A 23,102-nucleotide genomic window follows, 5' to 3' on the forward strand; every position below is an offset into this window, starting at 1 on the left:
TTTTTGTTAAAAAATGAAGAAACACAACGTATTCACTCGCTGTAATAGTTGAACCAATTAGAAACAGCCTTTTAAAAGCTGTGCCCAACTTCGAAAATCACGTGACGCTCCTCGTAAAAAAACTATTGGTCAACACGTATATAATTTGTTAAATTTTGAGCAAAAGGAGAACAAAATTTAATTTATTAATGTGAAATATTAGTAATTGTGAACATGAAGCAGATTGTAATTAGTCTATCAAAAGCTCGTGTGGATATTTTTGCGATGTAAAGCGTTGGTTGGAACGAGGATGAGGACCCAGTTGAGATATCTGTGTAGTCTGGTTCCCTGCCCAAGTTTTCACCGCTGAGGGCTCAAAGAAAAACAAGGTCAGGTACGAGCCGACATCTTGGTCAGATTTCTGGCCAAAATGGATGACAGTCACATGATGGTCACATGGTTACTTCGCAACAAACAAAATGGCTGCCTCCACTGTGACATGTACCCCGGTCAAGATAAGTAATTCATCTCAAGCGTGTTTTGTTTGTAGTACAGTGGGGACACGAACAAAAAAAATCCACGAAGGTACCGGGAAACATAACTTGAAGTTGTTGTTGTCGAAATATGGCGAAGTAGAGGTGATTGAGGGTTTGATTTGTAGGAATTGTGAACGCCATTTGTTGACACTAGATCGTCAGGTGAATGAATTTCGAGAGAAATGCCAAACTTCGAGCAGACTAAATTCGAATGTGAAGCGATGTGCGAGATCTCCATTGGTTGCTGAAGGAAAAAGCTTTAAGAAACACTCCAATTTGTCTAGTTGTAAGATCACCGAAATCACTGACAGTGTTGAAATAAGATGTGCAGAAGAATGTCCAACTCCATGTTTGTTTACATTTACGGGGAGCGTGACATAAAACTGTCGTCTTCACGGCAACAAAACAGCAGGTGGCCTGGTTGCGTTAGATTTCTTGAACGCGCTCGTAGTTTGTTTTAAAATTGGGTCAAGTCTCAGACTAGTACGAAACCTTTACTCTAATCTCGGGAAAACGATATATTTATTCAGTTACCGGTGATACACACTTCGAACCCAGTTTTAAAACGTTGAAAAATTATTCAAACAAATCGACCACTTCGGAAACATATTTTCTATATTTATTCAATCAATTGGCCCACCCCCAAAAATATTTATTTTTACATGGCCGAATTGATTGAGTTTTTACGGTACAATGTAATTCCCAGGGGACACTTAATTATAATAACTTATTTTGGTGAATATTTGTTCATCCAAACAATTCATATTTCTCTTTTCAAAAGAATTTGATTTTATATATAATGGTCAGCACATTTTGTGTGGCAAAACCCCATCACAAATATGGGTTCCAGGTCTTCAAGCGAGTCAGATTCCAGGGTTTTAGTGGTCCTATGCTATGTTATGCCACCATAAATAGTCTTTAACCCCTATGCTTATCTGATATCACATATTTAGTGTAATGTTTATAATGGCACTAAATTTCCTCTATGATATACTCGACCTCAGAAAATAAATTTACAAGTAATTTGTGTACCATATGTGTATTTGCTACATTAGAAGCGCACCTAAACCAAAATTTGAATTGTTTGTATACTGTAGTGTTAGAGTATCAATTATTTTTGCCAGACAGACCTTGACATGTAGTTAAGAGCATGCGCTTCTAATGTAACAAATACAGTACATCTAAGTATGAGTGAGTGGTCATGTTCACTGGATTTATAAATTAGAAACTGCAACATTTATGTGCATCACAGCCATAGAGTGCCATGTAAAAATCAAAATGTTATTGGCCCAAATGACACTAATGCTGTGACACTGATTTAAATGCATCAGCAATTTTACAAATGTGGGCTTCATAGTGTGACAATTTCCAGGGTTACATCTTTCCACCACTGTGAATATTACATATGCAAGTAAGACAGCACAATGTTTTTTTTAAGTTAAAGATAATCATTTATTATATACATGTTTCACTGCAAGTTTGGTACATACCACATAAAATATTTGTAAATAAACATCCCTGTCTCATCAATTTAGTAATTGTGTCATTGGTATTTTTCGACCCAAAGAAAGCTTCAAAAGGGCTCCCACATATTGTGAACAATCGTATTGGACAGACATCAAGAAATGTGTGCAGAGTTGCATGAACCTAATTGCACATTGCACAAGAGTTGTTACAAGAGTGAGGTTGACTTGATTGCATTAACAAACAAGTCATGCACAGCACAGTCCATGTGAATTACCAACTTGTATGCTGTGTATCAGCACTTAGATATGCATATGTATAGAAATTAATTGCTGCAGGCTGGCATATCCAAATTATATATACATTTGTAAAACAAGCAGTCTATCGGTTGATACAGCTCTGCTGTATTGTGAAATGTACCAGCTTAACACATTTGAAATATAGCTGCAAGCAGCGATCAACTAGTTTCGAACCTATGGCAGCATTGGTACAGGGCTGTAATACACCAAATTTAGTTCAAGGGGTCTTGAAAAAAACTATATCACACCACCCTCTTCTCCCCCTCCAAATATAAGTCCCTTTAAAAACTTTAAAACATTCGATTGGGACCCTTACTCATCACACCAATTTTGGTTCAAATCGGTCACATGGCCTTGGAGTTAAATGAATTCATACCCCCCCCCAAAAAAAAAAACTGCTATTAGGACACCCGCAGGGGTACTCTTTGTCATCACACCAAATTTGATCCAAATCGGTCAAGGGGTTTTGGAGTAAAATGCAAATATATAAAAATCACACCCCCCCTCCCCTCAAAATTTACCCTCTCAGAAAAGTAACACCATTATAACATTCACTAGGAGACTCTTTGTCACAACACCAAAATTGGTCAAGGAGTCTTGGAGTAAAACGCAAATATATAAAAATCACACCCCCCTCCCCTCAAAATTGACCCTCTCAGAAAAGTAACACCATTATAACATTCACTAGGAGACTCTTTGTCACAACACCAAAATTGGTCAAGGAGTCTTGGAGTAAAAGGCAAATATATAAAAACCACCCTCCGCCCCCTCAAAAATGCCCCTCTCAGAAAAGTAACATCATTATAACATTCACTGAGGGACTCTTTGTCATCACACCAAATTTGGTCCAAATCGGTCAAGGTGTCTAGAAGTAAGATGCAAATATATAATGTCTAATCCTTAAATTTGGTACAAATACGTTCAGACAATTCAAACTAAGTAACAAAAACCATATGAGAATTAGCTGGTTAATTCCCAAAACTGATAAACTGATAAGCTCCGAGGATTTTAATGGAAATACCATGAACAGTTTTTTTTAAATAAAGGATATCCTGGTAGATCAAAGCAAAAACATATCTCCTCTCACAGGATAGTGACATAAGTTTTTCCTTCTGATTATCTAAGCAATAGACCCCTTTCATAAATCTAGCATAGTTCCTCTCTAAATACACAGGAAACCTCATCCTTGAACTCTACAAAATATAAAAATACTAATTATTTCACAACCAAGGGAGTTTATTAGCTTTCAAAAGGACCGTCTGCACTGTACACTCTATGGTAAAAACACACTGCTAAGCATTCATTACCTACTGGCCTCACTCTGAGTTAAGGTCAACGGTTAATGAGTGAGGGCGCTTGATTTATGAAAGGGGTCTATGTGCCATGAATTTATTGCTGTGAATCCTGTGCATCCAGGATATCAAATGGTCTAGCCCTAATCTAAATTGCAGTTGAGAGCAAGCATACAAATTGATATATATATATATAGGACTTCAAGACACACAGATTCAAAACTTAGGTGAAATATATTGTCAAAGTAAGGTGTATCACTGAAAACTGAGGGGGATTATGAACACTAAGGCACAGCGCTTAATTGATGTGTGTGATAAAATGTATCATACAAACACACATTTTTTTTCATGAACTAGAAATCATTGTCAAAGAGTATTGGACATCCAGTTGAAAACAGTATTGTTTTATCAATGTATTGCATGCCATTGTTTGAGCTCCCAATCAGTATATACATTGACAATATATAGAGTATCACTACATGCTAACAATAAGTGAGTTGCCATATTAAGGATAAATTAGTCTTTGGTCACTTTATTGAATATACGTAACAGTACTCCATCAACACATCCAACAAAGTGATCAACTTTCAGAATTTATCCTTATTTTTACAGCATGAAACCCTGCTCTAACAAAATGTCTCACTATTGTTTTGAATATGCATGTCTTGAAGCACCCATATATACATATATATTAATTTGTATGCTTTCAACTGGAAGCAAACACATGAGCAAATAACATTTCCCCTCAGTTTCCAGTGAAAATTTGAGGTACATAACTATAAAGATTCTCCTCTTTCTACACTTGCAAAATAAGAGAAATTACATTATCAACATATTGATCCTCCAAATAAAAATCAGAAATCAAAAACTTGCGATTGGAGTATCTTGTATATTTTGAAGATATCTTCTCCGCTAAAGATGGTGTCCATCCTGTGACAACTGAAGGAGAAGGTGCATTACAGATGTTATTTTCAGCTTCAAAATACTGTAATAACACATCACATATTACCTGTGCTTTGTGATCATCAAAATCACTTTCATCAGCATCTGACTGTACATCAGATTCTGCTCCTGATGGCTGCTAACAGCCATCAGTTTCAGCTGGCTGCTAACAGCCCGCAACAATAGGATCTGATGTACAGCCTGATGATAATGAAACTGAGAATCACAGATGGTACAGTCACACAATAGCTTGCAATTGTCACAGCACTGATGTTTAATGATATAGTCCTTGGGAAATTCCTGACCAAAATGTGAGGCTAGTGACACTCTACGACATTCATCTGTTGTACAGTATTTCCTCATTTCCTCAGTCATGCCTTTCACATTGTGTGCTATGTCAGATGCGTTGTAGTACAAAATAGCCTCAGATTCTTCCCCATCTCTCCCACATCTGCCAACTTCCTGAATGTATGCTAATGAACAAATGAGAATTGTATTTAACATTTAAGTAGCTTCACTACAAGTTACAAAAATAGTGCAATATGGTACTGGACTGTATTTGCTGTATTACTAGAGCATATGCATAGGTAAATGACATGGTAATATATCTCTATACAGTACAGGAAAAGTTTAGTTTATTGTACACTTCTATTGAAGATGCACTTCTCATATTGAGCAAATGCGTATTTTCATGAGTTCTCTTGGGTGACTGACATCAATTGTTATATCCATTCTATGATGTAACCTGTGGCATTTCATCATAAAATAACTTTCCTAGCCATCATCGTCATCCAATAACTACACTCATGACAGGATTACAGGATTATTGGGACTTCAGATTCTCTTGAACCAACCAATTGCTTGTGGTCATTAAATAATCAAAACAAATAAAACATTCAAAATGTTGGCAACACTTACAAGCAGTATAATAATAAGATCATGCACACAATAAAGGAACTTGGTTTTACACATTGTATGTCAAATATGTACAATGCGCTCTGAAAATTCATGAATTTTGTGCGTAACATTGCATTACTACATTTAGACTGAACTACATGCATTTTAACATACTTTCCATTGTTCTTGGTACACTAGCATGGATAATTCGCCTGACTTGTTTTGGATCTGCACCCATCCCATATGCCTCAGTTGCAAATAACAATCTGATACCACAATTCATGGTTTGCATGCCATCGATCACCTCTTTCTTCATCTGCTTAATGATAAAAGTATGATATATAAATTGTCAATATGCAAGTTGATATGAAATAGCCAAATGGCTCAAGTTAATTGTTGTGGCAAAGGTAATGTAACAGAATATCATATGATAGTTAAATGACAGAGGTGCATTTATAGTAAAAAAAATGCACAAATTATTAATATACAGAACAGTATACAACAAATTTTGATGGCTTATCTGTTCTTGTGTTGGAGATAAACATCTAATATAGCAAATACAGTTAAAGGGGCACAGTCGCTATATCTTTTATACAAATTTGGCTTAAGTGTAAAGTGAACTGCATTCACCAATTTGATAAAGAACACACACTTATCACGTTATCTTTCAGTGTGTCATTTGATGAGGCAACAGCCACATTGTTTACCTAAATGTTATAGACAAAGCTGCTTATAAACCCGGAACAAATGATTTATATATATAACAATTAACAAATAAATATTCACTTTATTTTTTTATTGGTAAAACCATCAGAGGACCAATTTGTTTTTTACTATACAACAACAAAAATAACATACCATACCATACAGAATATGGAAAACAATCGTTAAACAGTAGAAGTCATATCCAAGTTAGTATTTATAGTTAACAAAATAACTTAAATTTACCTTGTTAGTGCATGAGGCATGGAATTGAGCCACCAGACCAGATATATCATCTATATCACTGTCAAAAGTTGGCATTAAGGACAATTCGTGAGCAAATCCACACCATTTAAGTGATGAGTAAACAATTGTTCGTGGAAAACATTCCTGTTTACTGCGCAATTCATCAATAAGTGGTTTGAAGATCTCCTTAAAAGACTCTTCAATTCTGTTGTTTGGAAGTCTTTTTGTCACATGGAACATTATGTTTGGTCTATCTATGCTGGCAGCGATAATAACAGGATTGGTAAGCAGAAGATGTGATGATATTTCTTGCTGTGTTCTTTTCGTACCGGTGGCCATAGGTCTTTCAGATTTCGATATTCCGGACGGAAATCACTTCCCCATTGTACTACACAGTGTGCTTCGTCAACAACAATATGAGATACCTTGTGTTGCCAAATGTCGCCACGAAATACGGCGAAGAGTTTCTTGGTCATTATGTGTTCTGGGTGAGACAGTATATACAAATACTCACAACTAATGAAACTGGACAAACTACAGTCAAACTCCGGATTTAACCGCACTGACCTTGCGCCGAGTCTACGAGACTGTTCTTCTATAATAGCATTCAATGGCGAGATCAAGATCACTGTCCTGGGACTGTGTGAAGCTGACATGTAGGGAAGGCACTCAAAAATCAGTGATTTTCCATAACCGGTAGGCAACAAGCCTATACAATCACTATCAGTGGATGCCTTCAAACAATCAACTTGCTTTGGTCTTAAATATGTGTAACATGAATGACTGTTTGCGTTTACATGTGCTAAAGCAATCTTTGTTTTCATAACAAACTCCATGTCCATGGAAGCCGCCATGTTGAATTGTCTCAGTGACGAATCAGATGTTCCGTACGTAACTACCAATAACCGCCTTGGATGTAATACCCCGTACCTGACCCTTTTCTAAAACCGCCCTCAGCGTTGAAATGGGGCAGGGAACCAGACTAATATCTGTGAACTTTGTACGGGCATTCCTGTTTACAAGTGTGTTTGTTCGTGTGCAGTCGTTTAGCGAGTGTGTGAAGTTTCAATGTATATATTTAGAGCCACAGCTTCTATACTCGTCAAACTCTTCGATCGACATAATGTTTTATGAAAGACTGGACGAATATGACACCAAATATTCAATTTACGCTTGCTAATTCTAACTATGCTATTTCCTCCACTGTGGACTGCCTGATATAATGCTATACGAGACGCTTGATGTATAATCCAAACACGTGACTGGGCGGAGATTGGCACTTGTTGAATGCCGATACGCCTGACATGAACTCGGCGATGCTATAGGTCACCGTGACATTACTTTATACAAGCTAAGTAGCGTGTAATTTTAGTTGTGAAACATGCAAGTACAACTAGGAATACGAAAAGTAGTGCTTAAATTTATACACGAACGTTATATTTTCCGTTTGACCACCGAAGTAAATGTGTTAATAAATAACTCGGTGACATTTTTTCTTGATTTTTTAGTGACATAACCACACTGTGGATATAACCTACTAGTATTTGTAAATGGTGTAATACCTGAGTCAACATTATATCAATCAATATTCGGTCTTGTGATCACAATTAAATGTCACTATGGCAACGATATCAAAATAAGGCGTAGTGGGTTATATCAATACCTCGTTGGCGGTCATTCGACTTATTTAACGAGAGCAAAACAGTTTGTCATCCACAATTATTTAGTTGTTGATTTATTTATTATATACTTTATTTTAGGGTAAAAAGCAAATAAAAACACCTATAATAATATAATATATAATACACGACGTAAAATATTACAAAGAAACCAGTTTTAAGAAATAGTATTTTTCTGTACAGTAGACTTATCTTAGACACATCATTTAGACACAGGTTATCAACTGTTACTTTCCCAGTACAAAACGTTACCCTCCTAGTACAAAACGTTACTTTTCCAGTACAAAACGCTACTTCCCCAGTACAAAACGTTACTTACCCAGTACAAAACGTAACCTTCCCAGTACAAAACGTTACTTTTCCAATACAAAACGTTACTTCTCCAGTACAAAATGTTACTTACCCAGTACAGAACGTAACCTTCCCAGTATAAAACGTTACCTTCCCAATACAAAACGTTACCTTCCCAATACAAAACGTTACCTTCCCAATACAAAACGTTACTTACCCAGTACAGAACGTAACCTTCCCAGTATAAAACGTTACTTTCCCAGTACAAAACGTTACTTTTCCAGTACAACACGCTACTTCCCCAGTACAAAACGCTACTTCCTCAGTACAAAACGTTACTTACCCAGTACAAAACGTAACCTTCCCAGTACAAAACGTAACTTTTCCAATACAAAACGTTACTTCTCCAGTACAAAACGTTACTTTCCCAGTACAAAACGCTACTTCCCCAGTACAAAACGTTACTTACCCAGTACAAAACGTAACCTTCCCAGTACAAAACGTTACTTTTCCAATACAAAACGTTACTTTCCCAGTACAAAATGTTACTTACCCAGTACAGAACGTAACCTTCCCAGTATAAAACGTTACCTTCCCAGTACAAAACGTTACTTTCCCAGTACAAAATGTAACTTACGCAAGTCTAAAAATGTCCCAATAATTCGGGCAAACCAGAACTAACAATATTATATCTACATATGATTTTTTCATCACACGAAAACTTGTAATCATTATAAAAACAAATGGTACGTGATATTGTAAAAGCCGTGGTGAAATCTGGCGATATGTGCTACTTTAATGCTAATATAAATATGTTGTATGGCTGCTTGCTGAACCATGTCAGTCATGCCATTGGTCAGGGGACTGATGATTCCCATTACACTGCTTGGAAGTCGGCCAAAACGCACATGTGGACACGGTTAATTTATCAGAAGAACCAGTGCTACGAGGGGTGTACATGTCGATAATAGGATTTGATACAAAACGTCATCGAAAGTGGAAATATTACCGGGGAGATAATAAAATATCGCATTAAATCTAATCTTTCACTGATCGCAGGTGATATAAAACTATACGCATGATGTTTCAACTTAAAGTCCAATTTTTAGACATCGAAAGATTATTTTTGATCAATTTCTGTGTGTTGAGTGTCAGCCGTGACCACCCATAATGGATCGTTGTTCTTAAAATTACGAGAATAATCAATATTCATCGCATAATACATCCTTCACCTTGTAAGAACCAGTACAGAGAGGTTAAATAGTGTGTTATGCGATATTCATAATATATAAGGATGGCGGGACGTGTTCTTCTGTAGTAGACAATGCAATTATAAACAGTTGTGTATGTGGGGGGGGGGGTACAATTCATTTTTTTCACATACTCTTACCCAGCTTTGACATACGCCTCAAGCTAAGTTTTCAAAAATAGATGTTCCTGCCAACCTGACATGAGTGGCACCTTCGCCGGCCGAACGGGATCAGACCTCACTAACCTTACTTGAGTTTGGAGCACCACAGAGGGCGCAACTCACGCGAACTTGTCTGGCTACATACTATAAGAATTACGAGTCTCATGTAAAGAGACAGCAATACATTTTTCAGAGAATTTAAGTGGTTCAAAATTTGTATTTTCTATTTGTTATTTATTTTATTAATTAAATATTTAAATTACATTTTTGTACTTACTAAAAATACAAAAAACGTTATAACTAAATTAAAACATGCGAGTGTTCCACGTCTTGGTTTTCCGTCCAGATCGCGTCACGGTCGTGTCTTCCTCGTTCTCCCCTGTTGCGGATGATCCAAATTTTTATTCATATCAAATTCATATTGTATTACCTGTAACCTATGCTATGAACTGCATTCACATATCGTGGTGTCCATTCACGGTATTGTGATCCTCAAAACCATGGTTACTAGTAGTAACAGTGTCAACACTTTGCAAGCCAGCCGAGAATGGACAACAACCGATCGTTCAGAGGTTTAGAGTTATAATAGAACAAAATACAGCCAGAAATATATATTTACGCAACGTGGTTTATATTTATGAATATATTTATTGAACATTGCAGCACAGAGCACGTCACTCTAGCAGGAAATATGCATATACCCATGGTTATTAGGTTCTTTTTTAGTAACCTTGCCGTGATGTACTCGACTGGAATTCGGATTTCAACAAGCTGCAGAAACGAATTGTTTATGTTACTTTTCACAGCTTAGATAAGTAGCTATACACATAAACAAGAGATAAGTGCAGACGTCGACTATCTTATTGGACTACATGACTATCTTATTGGACTACAATACTACTTATTACATGATTGACAGTTGTTGTTGTTGTTGTTGTTGTTGTTGTTGTTGAATAATCAGTCAAATCATGGATGTACATCCATGGTCAAATTAAAATACTAGTACTAAGCTCGGCCTATAATATTCAGGTGTGGTCGTTTTTTTCTGGGTTGTTTATTATGTATTTCTTCAATTGTATTTTCAGGAAAATTGTGTTGTGTTGAACCAAAGACTATAGTGTTGAAGGCAGTTCATGTATCCTACTAATATACAATAATTGTTCACATCCAATCATGATTGTAACACGTCATTTTCGTCAAGTATTGTATATGACAACTGTAATTTGGTTACAAAGAAGTAGGTAATATTTCTCACATACTAGAATTCGCTCCTGCACGGATAGCTGAAATTAGCCCGCAATCTTGGAGTTCACAATCAGATTTGTAAGTGCTTACTTTGCGTCCTTGTTGAGGGACTGTGTCTCATGTCATCTAACGCTGATCCTTCTACTAAAATGATAACATTCAAAATATACCGGGAAAATGTACGGCTTGTTTTCTTAGGGCAACTAAGCCACATTTTTGATATGAACCGATTTACATGGTATCGCTGGAGCCGACTATCCACGACCGTCCCCACGAACGGTGAAGCTACGACCGAATTAACAAGCCTTTGCTGGCGAAACTGCTCTCCATTCTCCAGTCTAACAATAACAATAATTTTAAGAGAACTTTAAAAACTCTTTTTTTAACAAAGCAGTTGGAAACGATGACAGAGCCGTTGTTGTCCGTCTGTCCCCGAACAATGTAATTACAATTTTATCTTCTTCTTGAAAACTACCAGCTCAATTACTTTGATACATAGTATGTAGGTGCCTTGGGGGACCTCTGTCAGATTTGTTCACGTCAGAAAATGCCCACAAAAATAAAAATACATAGAATTCAAAACAACCGTCCAATTATTAATAATGATAATATAGAACGTCAAGTCAGAGTAAAATCTCCGTTGATGAGAAAACAGGGGATATTTGCGATTCCGAACACATTAAAGGCGAAACTAATTTTGTATTGTCTGTCAAACAATTCAATTGAAGCCAGGATGAAAATGCAGCCACAATTTTCAGTATTTTCATTATGCATCTTGACAAAAATTTAAGTATTTGTTTTGAACTAAAAAAACCACCCACTTATATAATTTCATTTTATTGAAATTAAGAGTTTAGAATTATTCTATATTGTAACCCTTTCAGCTCTTCCAAGGGTTGTTGTTCGATATGAATCAAAATTAAAGATAGTTGTAAAATAGCAATACCTCCCAATATAGAATATAATAGTAATTTGTCGTTGAATTATAAGTTCCAACGTGCAATCATTCACATATATCATGGAGCTCCAATCTCACATAACCCATATCTCATAGAAAACATATTACATATAATTATTATATTCAAGTATCAGACAGGCAATATCTTTGGTCAAAAGCGGTCATACGATCATTTGATAAATATTTACATTGGTCTCTCCCAGCGTATTTCTTCTGTTTGTTAATGGTCTCTGATGTCATAACATCCGGGACACTTAGATTGTTGCAGACAATATAATGATGTTTGACACTTTTAAATGTTTTTCTAAAATTAGATTTATATTTTACATTGTGACTGCGTTAAATTGTTATTGTTTTTGGTTTCGGCCAATAACGGCCACCAGGGGGCGGTATAATAAGTGTATATTAAATATAACAACTCGATCGACTCATTTATTTGGCACGGCAGACCATGTGACCGGGACGAATGGAGTGAGTGGTGAAGATACACAACGTATAATACCAAATGAAGCATTTGTGTTGCAACATTCCTAAACAACAGTGAATGAAAACTTCTCCTAAATGCTAAAAATACTCGTCCTATAATGGCACAGATTATTACAAACCCAAAGGTGTATCTATCAACGTATATCACTGACGTCATTATTCACGCCCTCAGAAGCGAAACAATTCCTAGAAATTAGGACGTGAAATCCACATCGGATTCAAATCACAGCGTATTTTTTACATTTTCATGTTAATTTCTTAATATTTATCGTTTTGTTGCTATTTTTATCTCACACGTCTTATTTTGTTTTATTGTGGGATTTCGTTATTACAAATATCTTTGCAAACTACTGGTATTAATGATAAAATAAAATATATGAAAAAATAGTTAGATACATGTTTAAAAAAATAACAATATATACATTAAAAAAGCACAAACTTTAAATCAGATCGCTTCCAAGGGGGTCAGCAAGGGGTATTTTCGTAAGCTGTAATCAATTGTTTTTATTTTCGTGATAATGTAATTTAAATAAATAAAAAACGTAAATTCGTAAACATGAGCAAAAATGTAATCAGCTATTTTATTCGTCCAAAATTTGTACAAAGATATTATTTTTGTAAGCGTATAAAGCATTTTTCAAATTAAATGTCGTAATTCGTACGCAATTTACAATTTTGATTCTTAAACACAAATTATCAAAAATATCATAAAAATGTAATTAGGAATTTGCTTTTTCTGTAAAATTGTCAAAACAATTTTTTACTGTAAATGGAACTTTAATTTTATTTTCTGTAAAAACGCAAAATTCCGTTTTTATTTACTGTAACCTGCACTAGCTATCCCCTTTACTCACCTCTTCCAAGTTTGTTTAATCCCAAATGACATCTTGGACACGACAAAAACCCGGGCCCGAACCTCTGTTTTTCTTTAAGTTCATCCCCAATACACAATGTGGCGGCGCACTTCAAGACCTCACAAGAAAATTCTCAAAGTTTTGTAAAACTGTATGGAGCAAACATTTTAACAAATAAACAAACGAACAAACAAACAAGTGCATAACTCAGATCTGCTTATTGTAACCTTACAATTTCATGAAAAAGGACGAACGCTATGTGATACTACAACACTAAACAAGTGCTAACTTAGAGGTACTGTTCTGATTATAAATGCCTAGCTTAGGGGGGCTAAATTGTTTGTTGGCACTTCCGGTATGTTCGGGGAGTTCCGGGAATTTCAATAAAATAGCAAAGGCATCATTATTAATTTTGTTAATTGTACATATTTTGCCTTCAAACTGTTATTTGAAATGATTGGTTCATAATATTTATAATATATTGTATAAATTCAGCCATTTTGTGGCTCTCGCGTAATCGGCAAGTATCGGTTATTGCACAACCAACATGGCGGCCGACAGCAAGGTAGACATGCTTTTTCCTATGATTTTTCATTAATTCCGAAACGTTAACCAGAATTTATGCACGCGAAGTAATACTATTGTGCTGTTCAATGTTGCAGGTTTTAGAAGTTTTGAAAGAATTTTCCGTGAAAGCCACCAGCTCCAGTACAAAAGAAAGAGGGAGAGTTCTGACGGGGCTGCTGACATGTGTCGCAAAAACAGGTGAGAGACCGGTACGGTGGTAGAGCGTTCGTAACAGGTTGTTATTTTCGCCACTTGCTAAATGGTCAGCAGTAAACTTCCTAACTTTTACACTTATTGGATTGAGCGAATATATTGAACATACACGTTGTATGCATACATCTCCTTTGACGTGTTTCATATATGAACAAAAACATACTTTTCAATATGGAATGGCTATAATAATATCTGTAATACTAGTACTTCCTATTTCAACTAGGGCGTGAACTACGCTCACTCCCGTACTGTTCTGAGATTGATGTTGGGGTGATCATACGGTTATCTAGCAAATAGTGAATTACATAGTATGTAGATACCTTGGATGTATTTCTATTAGATTAGTTCCTTCTGTTCATTGGGGAAACAGCTGAAACAGCAGAACTATTTTGACTGTCAGGACTCTTGTTTATAGTTCAATGTCAAAATTCCTACTTTTCTGAGAGAAATGTGGCATCGAGATATTTTGACTTTCTCAAAATTGAGCATCCACAAATGTGTCATCACATTATAGTTTTTAGCAGGTCATATAAATATGTATTTGTTTACAAGTATTAGCAATTTTGTGACGTTTTCTTAAAAGTTTAGAGTCAGGCAGTAAAACTATGGTAGGTTAGATAAAAGGAACCATGCATTTTTTTCCCTTGGCTAATGTTGCTATTTGTAAAATTGCCTCAATTGACAGAATTTCAAAGAAATACAGACTCCAATTAGTGCTGTATTCACAATTGTATTTTGAGGCTTAACAAACCCTCTCGTTTGCGATTAATTTGTTCATGCATCTATCTTGAACTCCAAATACCCAAAGGGTCGCAATGTTTTTGACTCTCGTGTGCGAAGCACAAAAGGGAGTCTTTGCAGTTACCCTGTCTGTATGTATGTATGTATGTATCATTTGTATGTATGTATGTATGTGTGTATGTATGTATGTATAAAAAAAAAACAATGCAAATGAAGGTGCTAAAAATAACACCACTGCTGAAGACGGTGAAACTATGGCAACGGTTACTAAAACAGACGAACATGATGTTAGTGACGACGACACAGGTAAATTTAATAAAATGCAAATCGAGCCTACTACTGATGAAGAAACATTACAAACACCGACTCCCTTTTCAATGCCTTCCGGATTCTCTTGTTCTTTCTCCTGTAATAAAAATACAGACGCCGACACCACAGTGACTGCACCTCAAACGACGACTGGGACAATGCCAATAATTACAAAAAGAACTGTTAGCAAAGTGAAAATACGGAAACCTCCCGTTTTCACACTGCCGTCCGCGATCTCTTGTAGCTCTTTCTCCTTTTCCAAGGGGTTAGAGGGAGCGTCCAGTGCACCAGCTGATATATTCCACAAGAAAAATCAGACATCTGCCAATTGCGCCGAGGAAGTAGACGACATGGAGTCTATTGCGTCAGACGTCTCGAACTTATCACAGATTATACAAGATGACTATCCTAAGGAAACTGACAATCTGCTATCTAATGAATCTCTTATGTTGTTCGTGGAAGAATCGGTTAACTCCAAAAGAATTTTTGATCATGCGACTGAGTTCTGCCCTGATCTCAGATTGCTTATAAGATCACTAACAAATCTACGCAAAAACACTGACATAAAAAGCAAGGACAAAATACGAATCCAACGATTAACTTCAAAACTAGGAAAATACTTTATGAAGACTACTCAGCCAAGACAAAAAGATGCATATGACGCTGAAACTCGCCATACCCCAACTGATGAAAAACTGGATGTTCAAAATAGAATAACTGACACTTAATCTGCACATCCCATGAACGCGATTGACTACACGATTAATGCTTTCATAATTCGATTCTTTTTGTGTGTGTGTGTTGTTCATTGGTACTATAACTATGACCATTGTTGCTCAATTTAAATTATTTTATTTGTAAATAGCAAGATATGAAATGTAAAACTTTTTTTTTTTTTTTTTTTTTTTTTTTTTTTTTTATAATCGAGAATAAACAAAAACCATGTATGTATGTATGTATGTATGTATGTATGTATGTATGTATGTATGTATGTATGTATGTCACTTTTTTTGTTCCACTGTTATCTCAAGAACCACTAATCAAATTTTGATGAAACTTGGTAAATAGATACTCTGGGATAATGCGCAGAGTTGATTAGGTTTTGGTAAAAATTTATGAATATTAATTATCTAATTTGCATGATAATTAGCTGATTTTTAGCTGTTTCAAGACTGTTCCACTGATATCTGAAGAACCATTAATTGGATTTTGATGAAATTTGGCACATGGATGCTCAGAACTAGTGCGCAGATTTGATTAGTTTTGGGTAAAAATCTATGAATATTAATTACCTAATTTGCATGATAATTAGCTGATTTTTAGCTGTTTCAAGACTGTTCCACTGATATCTGAAGTACCATTAATTGGATTTTGATGAAATTTGGCACATGGATGCTCAGAACTAGTGCACAGATTTGATTGGTTTTGGGTAAAAATCTATGAATATTAATTACCTAATTTGCATGATAATTAACTGATTTTAAGCTGTTCTATGACTGTTCCACTGATTTTTGAAAAACCACTCATTGGATTTCAATGAAACCTGGCACATGGATGCTCAGAACTAATGCGCAGATTTGATTAGTTTTGGGTAAAAATCTGTTAATATTATTAATTACCTAATTTACATAATGATTAAGTACTAATCATAACATTTCAATAAAACTTGGTACATAGGTGTCATATGACACTGCACAGACTTGATAGTTTTTAGGGTAATATCAGTACATATTAATTACCTAATTACCTAATAATTCAGCTTTTGATATTTTGAGTAGTAATGATCACGTTTCAATGAAATTTGGTACATAGTTACTTGAGGACTGTGCAGAGACCTAATTAGTTTTTGGGTAAAATATTTGTGCATATTAATCACCTTATTAGCATAATTAGTTAATTTTCAGCTTTTCACCTGATATCTCAAGTACTAATCATCACATTTCAATGAGACTTGCGTCATTTTTTCTAGGACTATGCAGAGATCTGATTAATTTTGGGATAAATAATTGTGCCTATTAATTACCTAATTTGCATAATTAGTTAATTTTTTGCTGTTCTATGGCTGTTGCACTGATGTCTAAAAACCACTCATTGGATTTCAATGAAACTTTTAAAGAGTACCCATCACATTTCAATGAACCTCAGACTATGCACCATATTAGTTTTTGGTAAATATTTATGCTTCTTAAACACCTAATTAACATAATTAATTAATACTGATATCTCAAGTATTGATCATCGCATTTGAATAAAACTTGGTACATAAATGCTCTAGGACAATAGACAGCCTGATTAATTTTGGGTTAAAATCTGTTCATATTAATTCTCTAATTAGCATAATAATTATTTTTTTGATTCTAATCACATTTCAATGAAACTTCGTACATTGTGCAGACCTTTAGTTTTACACTTAAATCTGTTCATATTAGTTACCTTATTTGCATAATTAGTTTTCAGCTATTCCATCAATATCTCAAGTATAAGTAATTTTGAATTAATTTTTAATGTGTCTCTAAAACTCTCAGCACACGGGACTTCTTTCTAAGCTTTCTTTGATTTTATTATGTTCTTTGCATATAAAGCAAAATATTTTATCAAGGCTTGCATAATTAAAAACACACTCTTGACCAATCAGAATGACATATTTGGCAAATTGAAATGGTGGTATAATATGAGGTTATTACAAGGATACTGCAAAGTATGCATGAAGACAGTACAGCAGGAGTATTGCCCGGCAAGTAGCGGAGGTCGATGCGACTGCGTACTGTCTGAGTGCATACTTTTGCTGTATCCTGGTATTAACCTAATATTATTATACATCTTTTCCTCCCAGGAATACATCATGGAAATGCCAAAATGTTTTAGCAAACTTTTTTGTGTGGGGTCTTGTCAAACCCTGGGGGCAGCCATGTTTTATTATTAGAAGATGCTTACGCACGTAATCGTTCCATATTTGGAATTCACGTTTCTTAATATGGGGGGATGAAAATACCCAGTGCATTACCGCAAAATTACGACACACTGTAACTTATGGCATTACAGTGACAGATGTATAATAATATATTTTTTTTATGAAGATTTACCAGAAAAAAGTGTGAAAGGAGTGTGCAGAATATTAGCATTGACTTTACCCATTTATCATGATGGGACCTCCAGAAGATTAGTTGAACAAGTCATCAAAGAGTTATTAAACCGTTATGGGAAATTAACTATAAAGGCTGTGATTTCCATTTTAGAAGACACTGCTGCTGTACAGAGAAATATACATCACACGTAAGTTCTGCATGTTCATGTATTAAGTTTAAGATTGATATTTTTAATTTTAGATTTTGCTGAAACTTGGTACAAAGACAGAGTGTCCACTGGTACAGATGCACATTGATTTAGTTATTCAAGGAATCAATTAATGAGTTCATTTGCATATTTAGTCCCCGTTCGGACGCAGTCCGAAAACGGGGACTTATGTTTTGCCCTGTGTGCGTCCGTGCGTGCGTCCGTGCGTGCGTCCGTGATCACCTGTATCTCGAACATGCATGGACCGATTAAGTTCAAACTTCACTCATACATCACACATTATATGGGACATAAGCACATGCATTTTTTCATGATCCGATTAACGATAGCCGAATAGCGGCCATTTTAAGGCCGAAAATGCATCAAAATCGCACATTTTCACCATTTCGGACCCGGATCTCAGTTATGCATGGACGGATTTTGTTCAAATTTGGTACATACATTAAACATAATAGGACCTTGATGCACGTCAGTTTTTTTTTGGATCGGGTTCGAAATGGCCGACTGGCGGCCATTTTGTTTTAAAGAATTCAGTTCTGGATCCGTATCTGAGACATGCTTGGATTGATCGAGTTCAAACTTCACACACACAAGGTACATCATGTCACAAATATTTATGTGCATTTGTTTCATGATCTTATTAACGATAGCCAAATGGGGGCCGCTTTAAGGCCGAAAATGCATTGAAATCGCACATTTTCACCATTCCGGACCCGGATCTCAGTTATGCATAGACGGATTTCATTCAAATTTGGTACATACATTAAACATAATAGGACCTTGATGCACGTCATTTTTTTTTCCGGATCAAGTTCGAAATAGCCGACTGGCGGCCATTTTGTTTTAAAGAATTCAGTTCTGGATCCGTATCCGAGACATGTCTGGATTGATCAAGTTCAAACTTCACACACACAAGGTACATCATGTCACAAATATGTATGTGCATTTGTTTCATGATCTCATTAACGATAGCCAAATGGGGGCCGCTTTAAGGCCGAAAATGCATTGAAATCGCACATTTTCACCATTCCGGACCCATATCTCAGTTATGCATGGATGGATTTTGTTCAAATTTGGTACATACATTAAACATAATAGGACCTTGATGCACGTCTTTTTTTTTTTCGGATCAAGTTCGAAATGGCCGACTGGCGGCCATTTTGTTAAAGAATTCAGTTCTGGATCCGTATCCAAGACATGTCTGGATTGATCAAGTTCAAACTTCACACACACATGGTACATCATGTCACAAATAGATATGTGCATTTGTTTCATGATCTGCTTAACAATAGCGGAATGATGGCCATTTTAAGGCCGAAAATGCATCAAAATCACGTATTTTCACAATTCCAGAACCAGATCTCAGTCATGCATGGATGGATTTTGTTCAGATTTAGCACAATGTGTTGTACATATGCAGGTGCATTTCGGTCATGATCTGCTTTGAATGTATATGTCACTCAAATATGAACGGAACGGGGACGTGTCATTGACAATGACTTGTTAATTATTAATTTGACCAAACTTAGTAGAAACTTGATTTGTCAATATAAGATGTATGCTATGCAATATTGAGTTTCAATTTAATTAACAAGCTCATCTGCATATTTAATGAATTTTGAATTTTTGTTGATATCTTGTGAACTAATGGTCCAAATGAGACCAAAGCTGGTATAGACTTACTTGATCTGTTAATATACGATATATGCTATGCAATATTGACTTTCAACTTAATTAATGAGCTAATTTGAATATTAATTTAATTTTGAATTTTGAATTTAATCTTCCTACCAGATTTTATACTTATACATTCAAACTTTATCATTCAACTATAATCACATCTGACAAGTGGGGGCTGTGTCATCTTCAGATGACTTGTTTCATGACGATATCTTTAATTATCTATTTTTGGTGAATATTTTTGTAATTTTTGACCAGTGGATTGTTCTTTTTCAGCTATTGCTATGTTTCCGAAAGGTATCAAATGCTATATTATGGAGTAAATATTTTGGGTCAGTTTTTGCCACTTTGCCACAATATTAGGCCAAAAGAAAACAACTTATGTTGCCCTCAAGTCGGAAAATTGAAAAATTTTGGTTGGTCGGTCAGATTTTTTTTGTTTTTTTTAAACTCATGAAAACTAAGGGTATCGTAAATAGCTGAGGTATATGGGAAAAAAAAACGAGACCCTATATTTCATATTTTTCGGCAATTTTTTGTTTGGCCCTTACAGTGTGCAGGTAACAAAGCAACATAGAATGTGAGGTCAAAGTAACCAATTACACTATTTTACTTGGTTGATAGTGCCTCATATAACAATAGCTTTAAATTTAGTTTTAACCATGTTTCCATGGTTACAATCACATACTGATCCTAATAGTGTGATTTGAATAATACTTAACTTCATTAACCAATATCAATTCCATACACCATCCTCAAATTTGTAGCCTGCTTTTTGGCACAGAAAATTTTGACGAAAATTTAAACTTTTTTGATCAAAAACTGGAAGCATTGTCACATTTTGTCTGTTTGGTGCAAAATTAATTGAATTTAGTGAAAATTGCCGATAATGTGAACAAATTTACCCCATTTTGAATGGTAAACAAATTCGGTGTGCAAATGTTTAAGGCCTTAGCTATATAGTTGGAGCTGTTAACTTTGAAGGAACTGTAAAAGTCAATGACCTGCATGAAGTTACAAAGTAACTGGTTAATGTGTCATTAAACTTTTTTGATAAGGTGCATAGTGATGCAGATATTTATTACTTAGTACTTGCATGTAAATGTACATTTTCTCTTCTCTAAGGGTTTTGACCATTAGAACTTGGGGGGGGGGTTGTTTTGGAATAATAAAAGATTTGTACTGGTAATAACATAACAAGAAAATATATATTTATAATTTATAATCATAATGAAAAAAAGAGCTCAAAACTTGGCAGAGGAAAACTTAATGGGGCTGTTATTTTAACTAACATCTCTAAGGGACGATGTCAAAAGATCGATGTCGGATAAAAAACTTATTTCCTTTAGTTTGGGGGTGGGGGGTTTTGACCTCAAAAAGTTTCCATCCGACAAAAACGATTTTATTTTTTAATGAAGTAAAAAAAATCTTGGAGTATTTTTAGTTCGTTTTTTTTCTATCCAATCACCGACAGAAATAACCGAAAAGGGAAAAAACAGAAAAATGTTTGGTTCAGTGTAAATCTGTGCGTCAAATGAGGTGCATTTGTAAAATCTTTTTACACCCACCCGACAGCCAACTGCTATGCAATACTTTTGTCCGATTATCAATTTGTATTTAATGGTGAATGTAACGCCATGACCAATATTTATCAATTAAGTTTCAGTGGGGGGTAGGGGGGTTTGGAAAAAAACTAAAGGAATTAAGTTTTTTATCCGACATCGATCTTTTGATGTCGTCCCTAAGGTTTCCTCTAATGATCAATACCATCAGACAAAATCAGATTATACATAATGTATGCCTATCCGGTATTGATTTGAAATTATCATGTGAGAGTATAATTTTCTATTGTTTTGTGGTAACATAAAATTTTATTTAAAAAACACCAAAAAACAAAGAGAGTGTATGCATGTCTAAGAGCCTGCAATAAATGCCACATTGATTGACAGTTTATCCACAAGTAACCCTCGTTGTTTTATGCTTTGTCTTTGTCTCTGATACCTCAAGAACCACTTGTTGATTTCGCTGTTTCATTTAGAATTGAAACTTGTGGAAAATCTGTAACTGACAAGAAGGCCAGTATGTTGAAAAAATAACTGGCACTGGCTTAGGGATCATACCACAAATGCTTTTTTTTTATAATTTTTTTCTATCATTTGTAAAGTAAATTCAAGTTTGCATAGTGTTCTGATTGCTTTAATTGCATGATGTATTAATATATTACAAATTATTCAATTAATATTCTATTATTTTCACTGGCCATTTAGCAAATAACACAAGCATTTATCTTCATTTACAATTTCCTAAATATGTTTTGACTATGACAAATATGAGACACAATGTTATGCACATGGATTTATTTTTCATTTTGACGACCTCTGACTGGCGGCCATTTTAATCCCTCGCAAAACATTTAAACATTTCTTCAGACATGCTTTGACCAATTGTATTCAAACTTAGTTTAAATATCACACTTGATGGTTTTGATGCATGTCTAGTTACATTGTGATTTGATTGAAAATGGCCTACTGGGAGCCATGGTGGTTTTATTTTCATATGTCTTTAAATATTTTTAGGCCATACTTTGACAGATTCTGGTCAAAGAAAGTTGTCTACTCAGTGAGTATCAATCCATTCTGAATACTCCAGTAACATTTATTTATAATCTACATCTTTCATTGTTTATTATTGACAGGGACAATGTCATCCACAACGACTTGTTTATTGTAGTTTTCTTTTTGTGTATGCTGTCATTGTTTTTATTTCACATTAGGCCTGCAACTGCCAGTTCTGCTCTAGTTGCTCTGAACTGGACGTGTATCCTAGCAACATACTGCCTGTCAGCTGGAAATGCTGGTAATGATGATGATGATGTGTGGCGCAAACTGGTAAGATATTAGAAATACTTTTATCAGCACTAAATAATAACACCAAATACTATTAATATCTTTATCTTCAAGAAAAAATATGTAATGGCAGATTCTGTAATATGACAAGTATTGTGTATTGTAAACAAT

General features: G+C 35.1%; 1 protein-coding gene and 1 pseudogene across 1 annotated transcript in view; one reads left to right on the forward strand and one right to left on the reverse strand.

The window, feature by feature from the left end:
- Nucleotides 1–1,943: 1,943 nt before the first annotated feature.
- LOC146733610 (uncharacterized) lies at nucleotides 1,944–7,289 on the reverse strand (annotated as a pseudogene).
- Nucleotides 7,290–13,606: 6,317 nt separating this feature from the next.
- The window catches only part of LOC100372674 (stalled ribosome sensor GCN1-like), a 75,422-nt gene continuing 65,926 nt past the window's right edge, over nucleotides 13,607–23,102 (forward strand). The window contains exons 1-4 of the mRNA XM_006818077.3: nucleotides 13,607–13,846; nucleotides 13,944–14,046; nucleotides 18,189–18,384; nucleotides 22,859–22,973. Of these exons, the coding sequence (XP_006818140.2) occupies nucleotides 13,829–13,846; nucleotides 13,944–14,046; nucleotides 18,189–18,384; nucleotides 22,859–22,973 (432 nt within the window). The 5' untranslated portion in view covers nucleotides 13,607–13,828. The remainder of the gene's footprint in view (nucleotides 13,847–13,943; nucleotides 14,047–18,188; nucleotides 18,385–22,858; nucleotides 22,974–23,102) is intronic.

This window comes from Saccoglossus kowalevskii, chromosome 16, assembly GCF_978046115.1.
Source record: "Saccoglossus kowalevskii chromosome 16, keSacKowa6.1, whole genome shotgun sequence".
NCBI lineage: Eukaryota > Metazoa > Hemichordata > Enteropneusta > Harrimaniidae > Saccoglossus > Saccoglossus kowalevskii.